This window comes from Saccostrea cucullata, unplaced genomic scaffold (genome assembly GCF_032062105.1).
Source record: "Saccostrea cucullata isolate Sc308-1 unplaced genomic scaffold, CSIRO_AGI_Scuc_v1 ctg131, whole genome shotgun sequence".
Taxonomy (NCBI): Eukaryota; Metazoa; Mollusca; class Bivalvia; order Ostreida; family Ostreidae; genus Saccostrea; species Saccostrea cuccullata.
In genome coordinates this window covers 110,220-117,843 of record NW_026930457.1, presented here as the reverse complement: position 1 = coordinate 117,843, position 7,624 = coordinate 110,220, and the positions used below count along the sequence as shown (strand labels likewise).

The 7,624-nt window shown below is 35.4% G+C and overlaps 1 protein-coding gene across 2 annotated transcripts; it reads left to right on the top strand.

Annotated features, from left to right (window-relative positions):
- The first annotated feature begins 3,374 nt into the window (after positions 1-3,374).
- On the top strand, positions 3,375-7,148 carry LOC134228664 (uncharacterized). 2 transcript variants are annotated; one of them, XM_062710344.1, is made up of 4 exons: positions 3,906-3,943; positions 4,043-4,133; positions 4,705-4,898; positions 5,002-7,148. In XM_062710344.1, the coding sequence occupies exons 2-4, from the start codon at positions 4,085-4,087 to the stop codon at positions 6,838-6,840; spliced, it is 2,082 nt and encodes a 693-aa protein (XP_062566328.1). In that variant the 5' UTR covers positions 3,906-3,943; positions 4,043-4,084; the 3' UTR covers positions 6,841-7,148. The 2 variants fall into 2 exon arrangements, with proteins under 2 accessions (XP_062566327.1, XP_062566328.1); XM_062710343.1 differs by lacking the exon at positions 4,043-4,133 and having other exon boundaries at positions 3,375-3,943.
- Positions 7,149-7,624: the final 476 nt, after the last annotated feature.

The window sequence follows — 7,624 nt, the reverse complement described above, 5'->3', positions numbered from 1 at the left end:
TCTTTACTCCTGGACATCAAGCAGGCAAACTGTTGGCATGAATGTAATGAGCATTGAGTCCTCTACCAAAATTATGAAATTCATGGCCCCAGGGTCAGGGGTTCTTGTGCTAGGGCGGGGCTATATAGATTATATAGTTAAAATGCATTATTTCTTTGAAAATCTTCTTCTCTGCTTCTGGGTATTAAATAAATTAATTAAGTACATAGTTATGATGAGCAAGAGTGCCTCTTCCAAAATTATGAAATTTATGGCCCCAGGGTCAGGGGTTCTGGTGTTAGGGCGGGGCTCTATTGATCATATAGTGAAAATACATTTATTCTTTGAAAATCTTCTTATCTGCCTCTGGGTATTAAATTAACTAACTAAGCGCATAGTTATGATGAGCAAGAGTGCCTCTTCCAAAACTGTGAATTTTATGGCCCCAGGGTCAGGGGTTCTTGTGCTATGGCGGGGCGATATAGATTATATAGTGAAAATGCATTATTTTTTTGAAAATCTTCTTCTCTGCTTCTGGGTATTAAATAAACTAACTAAGCACATAGTTATGATGAGCAAGAGTGCCTCTTCCAAAATTGTGAATTTTATGGCCCCAGGGTCAGGGGTTCTGGTATTAGGGCGGGGCTCTATTGATTATATAGTGAAAATGCGTTAATTCTTTGAAAATCTTTTCCTTTGATCCTTGGTTTTATGCCAAGTATATATATATATATATATATATATATATATATATATATATATATATATATATATATATATATATATATGATGAAGATGGGGGGGGATACATAGTCTGGAAATAAATTAATGCTTTGAAATCTGCTCTTTAGTATCAATCAACCATTTTATGATAAAATTTACAAAATTTTGAAATATGTGGCCCCAGGGTCAGTGGTTTCTTTGGGGTGAGGTGCACAACTGGTTATAAAGTGAAAGTGCATTTTCTTTTTGTTACTCTGACCTACCTCTGGGTATTAAGTAAATAGAGTATGCATACTAGGTTCATAATTATGATAAGCAATTGTGCCTCTTTCAAAATTGTGAATTTCGTGGCCCTTGGGGTAAAACACGAACCAATTTTAATTGTTTGAAAGTTGTTACACGATACTCAGGTGACCTATAAGGCCCGTGGGCCTCTTGCTTTCATTTCCCGCCACAAAGGGGGGGGGGGGAGGGAGGACGAATAGCACACGTTTTGAGAAGATTTACCTGATAATGGGACTAATCATGGCCCTACAATCACTGTTCTTATTTTTTATTAACCCCCACCAATATTTTTCCACATTACCCGTCCTTCTTATAATTGTATCTTATTCCTACCCCCATATGAAAAGATATGCAAAAACATTTTTGCGGCATTGCAAAAGAAATGACAGGATATTTCAGGAACTTTTCAAAATTTAGAATATCATATTTCTCTTTAAATACAGCAAAATGATATTTTAAAAATGTTATTTCATCGATTTTTGATTTTTTTTTTAAAATTCTTTGGAAAAAACGCAAAATAAAAATACATCCTCCTGAAACCAAGTGTCTGTGGATGAGACCATATAAACAGTGGCCCAATGTCACAGCAGATGATTACACAAGCCCTTAGCAAGTTAGCAACGGTTTCAAAAGTTGGGTAAGGGCGGGGAGGGAGGGTTAAGAAGATGATGATTGACACCCCCTTTAAGAAAAAAAAATTGGATCAACGCATTTGGAGATTCTTGGTTAAGTACGACTTTACGAAAGAAAATGTTAAGAGTTTTTCATGTATCCCCTTGTACTTCACAGTTGAAACTCCTATTGCAATCCTCACCGAGGGCCATGGATTCCACAAACTTGACCTTACACACTGTCAGGAAGCATCCATGATTCAAGTGCTTTATAATTAGGCCCAATAAATGGAGTGTTTGAGAAGATTTTAAATCGATGTCACTAACTTTTTACGTTGAAAGACGGTGTATCTCATCATTTAACTCCCAAGAAAGATGCTTTGTTTTCAAAGACGGAGCAATTTTTGAAAGGAGGATTCGACTTTCCTAAAAAAAAACCCTGACAACCCCCCCCCCCCCTTCCCGATCCTACATGCTACGGTGCATGGTTTAAGTTGAAATTTCACCGGCCAAATGGTTTGAAAATGCTTTATATTAAGTTAAGAATTCTAGTTACTATTCAGAAAATGATGTCGAAAATTATGTAAATCGAAGATAATTATGTTTTTCCCAGAAGACATATTTAATTTGATAGCAACTGCTCTTTTTTTCCCCGTGCAGTGACTTTTCAGGTCGTGTAATACCTGGTACTATTTTCTGACTTCTTTCTTTCAGTAAGGTTTGTCAAATGAACCTTTTATGCACATTTGTGTGCCATTTTAAATTACAGTGCTCTGTTCAACCACGAAATGTGATTTATGTCTTTTTTTAAAATATAAATTGCTGTTTTCCTGTGGCTTTTTGAAGTGTTTACAGAACAATTGAAAATTAATTTCGGAGACAGTCTTGGCAAAAATTGGAGCATTGCATGCCATAAATTGTGTGTTAAATGGAGCACCATATATAAAAAAATGTAAAATACGTATGTACAATTAAGGAAGAATAAACGAAATATCCGGAGTGTATGTTTAATATCCTTTCTTTACTTAAGAACTACCCAATTTTCTTTAATATTGGGTTGATATGAGTTAAAGCGATTGCCTGTAAATTACGTCGTGTTTAGTGCCCCGTTACTATTTTCTTAAATTTTTGGCTGATATGAGCTAAAGCGCCAGACTATAATTAAGTTAAGTCATGTTGAAAAAAAAAAATGAAATTTCCGGGCGTCCATGGTTTTTTTTTACCTCAGTCACATTTGGTCATCTTCACCCTTTTTCGTTCTCGTAAAACATGAAAAGTCACATAATCCTTTTCGGCAGTTCAGGACTTTTTTTAAAAGTATATTTTTTCTCGGCTATTTTTTTTTTTTTTGGCTTGTCAATTTTTTCAGGTAAGTAAAAAAAATTTTTCTCTGGTTGGCCCCCCACTTTCAAAAACGATGCTACGTGCCTGAGGGGTCCTGAGTCAACACTTTGCTGTTGTCCAACGGTTGGCACAGGAACCCTGGCTTGCGAGGATGTATATTCATATAATTTCAAGAATTTCCTGATATGATTGAAGAAATTTAGATTTGAAAGAAAAATTTGATACAAGTGTGTAATGAAAAGCCCAGTTTCTGTTTAAAAGATCATTCTTATCAAACCATTATACTACATTGCTACAAATCGATTACTATAAAATTGGTGTAATATTTACACTGCACAAAGAGACCTTTACAATTCTATAAGGGCATTGCTTGAGCCATTTAATTTTCTTGGAGAAAGAAGACTGTTACCATACAAGTTCTTTTTATTTTTTTTGGAAAAAATCGCTATCGCTTACTGCTTTTTAATCTTGGTTTGTGATCAATTAATCTGATACCCACCGAGTAGTTGGAGCGAAACTTTTGTGAGAGGAGCTAAAGAGAAAGCCGTTAACGCATTATTAATAGAGACTGTTGACTGTGTTAAGCACGATAAAAAACGGTGGAAGTATTCTGACTCGAAAAAATCTATACTCCTTTTAGAGAAGTCACTGTGCAATTTCATGAATTTGTGGTATATGGAATGTTTCAGCTGATACTCAAACAACTTGCTGGACTTACATTTTAAAATTAAAAAAAGAGACGATGAGGAATGGAAGACAAATGGCGTACAAGTTATCAGAAGTCCAGAAAGGTAACGGAACTGGACCAGGTAGGAGGGAGGTGTGTCCCGACAGGTGCCCCCCGCGGGGAGGATCGTGTGACTGTGGTCTGGAGAAATTCCTCCCGAGGTGGACCCAGTGGATTGTCTGTGTAGTCACAATGTGTGTCAGGATCCATTACATTGGTCAGCCTCAGAGTTTGTGGATTTTACACCCAGACGAAATATTCCAAACAGTGGAAGGTGAGAGGGGTGTTTACCGAGTAAACAACGAGTATATTGTATCCATATTACAGTGTAAATGTCTTTTAACTTGTATTTCACGCCCAATTTATTATATAGAATAAACGACTGGCTTTTATTTTTCTCTAACTAATTGTCTGAATGAGACAGCGACCCTACGTTTCCAGCTGGTCAAACACAACTAGAACAGGTAAATTTTTACTTAGCCGAGGTTATGTATGTATTTAAACCATAATAAGTCTGCCAATTCAACCATTACATTTTATAAATTATATACCCACTAACAATTAGACTTGATATATTATTATAGTTTGTACGGTCGACATCGATTATTTTAAAATCGATCTTCACCATGGTGAAAGTTCTGGTCTGTTCTGTAGATCGTTAATTTTTAAAGATTGGAATTAAAAGTTTTTAAAAAAAAAAGTCAATTTAGATTAAACTGAACGATGCAGTTTTCTAAAAAGTTATATAAGGTTCTATTTCTGAGAAAATACGTTATTGTTATGACAATTATTTGGTAATATTTAAATTTCCAAGAAAAATATACTAGTAATTGCTTTTATTGAGAATTGAATTCCTTACAATGTTTCTAAATGGCATGTCTTCTTGAACTTCGTCAAATATAGATTCTATGTAGCACCAAATACAAAAGACTTCAAAATCCCAAACTTTCATTTTGAAAAATAAAAACAGTTTGTTTTATACGTATCAAATTTCTTGTGTACTCGTTAATTGAATGCGTTGATTTTTTTTGGCAGTTGCTTTCTCCGAGTACCATGGCTATGGTTTCCGGTTTTATGACTATCTTCCTCCGCCAACCAATGCGACTTCTGTTGAGGAGCAGGAGCTTCTGTCTGGGATGTTCAGTCTACGCTCGTTCTTGCTGCCTAGAATTTACATGCTCATGTTCGCCATTGCAGACTTCCTGGGAGTCCAACTTCAACCACTGATGGTACATATGAATTGCATAATATACATTTCCAAAAAAAATTACAGTTCACATAATCTTGCCACTTCTTTTTTTAATCAGTAATGTTATATTAATCCTTTTTTAGATTGCAAGAACGGGTCATGTGATTGTGACATCTTTACTGCCATTGGCAGTGTACTATTTTGTGAGAAGACTGTATCCCTGTGTACTAACAAGTCAACTAGCAGCAATCTTCACTGCATGTTCACTTCCTCTGTCCGTCCTTGGGACGCATGCGTTAGACGTTAGCCTTCTTAGCCCCTTTGTGATCGCCTTTCTGACACCATTACTTGGATTCTTTCTAGACAGTAGATACAATCCATCACCTGCTATGTTAGCTTCCCAAGCCAGCAATCAAAATGGTCATGCAAACATTACAAATGCAACAAAAAGTGAAAATGCATCTTCAAGTGAAAACGTAAAGAAAGACCATGTACAAAAGAAGACATCAAATGTTAGATTTCTTGGAATATTTCAGTCAGTGACATATCTATTCAGTGGATTCATACTTGGTATTGCTTGTTATATTCGTATTGACTCGGCCATTTTCATTGGCACACTTCTAGTCACGTATCCTTTAATATTTATTCATGTCAGTCAGGTGACGACTTCACTTATAATGGCTTTACTTGCTGGATGTGGTTTTGTTACAGCCATTTGGGTGGGTGGATATGAAGATTTGTACAGATACGGCAGCATGTTCATATCACCTTTCCAATGGATGAACTTTAACATCAAAAACAGTTTACCCTCCACTTTCTTCGGCGACCAGAAGCCGTTAAAATTTCTTCTGGAAATATTCTTTACAGATATATTTTCATCTCTGTTTATCGTTTTAGCAGTTGTTGGATTGTTCGTGGGATTTTTCAGACAGTCGGTTAGAAGAACAGCTAATCTGGAGAATATCATTACAGTCGTATTGATATTTTTAACCATTTTACAATTTGCCTCCCATTTCCTAATGAAGCAACTGGAGAGCAGACATCTACATAATGTCATTGTGTTAGTGTTGATTATATGCGCCTGTTCTTTTCATCACAATCTTGCATTAATGAGACAAAGCATTCTCAAGGAAGAACATCTGAAAGTGTTACTTGTTTTCTTTCTAGGACTTTATGCTTTGAATTCCTACAGTATGTATCCATCGCCCACTTCATCATTAGGTAATCCATGGACTTACCCGCGAATGAAAGAGTCCAGGGACGTCAACTCGTGTCTTCAGTTTATAAGTCACCGTAGCAACGTGACTGGAGTATTTGCGGACAGTAGTTTATATCTTACACATGGATACACTATTATTAATCATAATGTACCTTTACTTATTCTTATCCATAACGAATACCATGAGTACAGAAGTAGAGATTTTCTGCTCATTTCGCATCATCAGTTCCATATAACTGAACACATACGAATAATGAATCGTTTTACAGACTTTGTTTACAAGGATAATGAATTTTACTTGAAAAAATTATTACTTGGAAGGACAGAATATAATTATGTGATCTGTGATAAAATAAGGGCTGAAATATTCATGGAGTTGGGATTTCAGCCTATATACACAACAGAAGGTTTCTTGACTTTATATCGCAATCTTAATGAAAAAGAAGCGAGAAAGAGCATCTCCTTGTCTAGGTCCATGGTGTCGGGAGAAAACGCAACACTGCTGGAGTACGAGGGAAGTTGGCTTTACACCGTATCAGAATTTGACGTAGCTGCTGAGAGACTCGAAAAATGTTTGGAAACCAATGACTCGAGATGGAGGCCGTTCCAGTTATTGGGGATGTCCTATGTCAAAATGAAGAAATGGGATCTTGCAAAGGATGTGGAAAGAAGGTGTTTCCAGAGACACGGAGAACAAACGTGTAGACAAAAACAAGCTAGAATCATCCTGGATGAGAATCAGGGCTATATTGGTGGCGTGTGAATTGTTTCTGCTGAAAAATATCAATTTTTGGTATTTTAATAGATGTTCATTTCAAATACCGTGATGTTTGCATTTGTATAAGTTCTTAAATTTTTAATGTTGTTACTGCTTACTGTGGAAGTATACGTTAAACATCGAACGAAGCTTCCGACGCATTCAGTGAAAACAAATAGTTATCAAGAAAGAGGAGTCACAAAATTATTCAATGCATATGAAATATGGGTTATACAAACACAAAATTATTTTTTCATCTTTTTTTCTTCAGTATTATACAATTATTGCTGTTTTAGTTTCAGTTTTTGTGATGATATAGGTGCAATGTTAACCGAGTTCGAATATATGCATAATTGTTTTATAAGATAAGTAAATGATATACAAATTCGTTAAGCAAATCATGATATCTTCTTTATTTTATACCTTTGTAGAAAGCCCAAACGCCATGATAAAAGCATGACTTAAAACAATGTCAGTCATGGATAGCGCTATCGAAGTGATGAAAGGAATGGGGAAAGAAGGAAAAAAATGAAAACTAACTTGAAAAAAAAAATGTTTGACAAATCAAACATGCACACATTCTAGGTTTGAAGTGATAGGAGTTAGCGTCCATAAACATAGGAAGAATTTGACCAACTTGATCAAAAAGATTAGAGGCAATCATGCAATCTCTCAATGAAAATTTTCATATAAACTAAATGTAAAAAAACATTCAGAAAAGAAATGGCGAGAGAAAAACCTCTTTATAAATATAAAAGATGTTAATAAAAATTGTAAAATTTTCACTTTT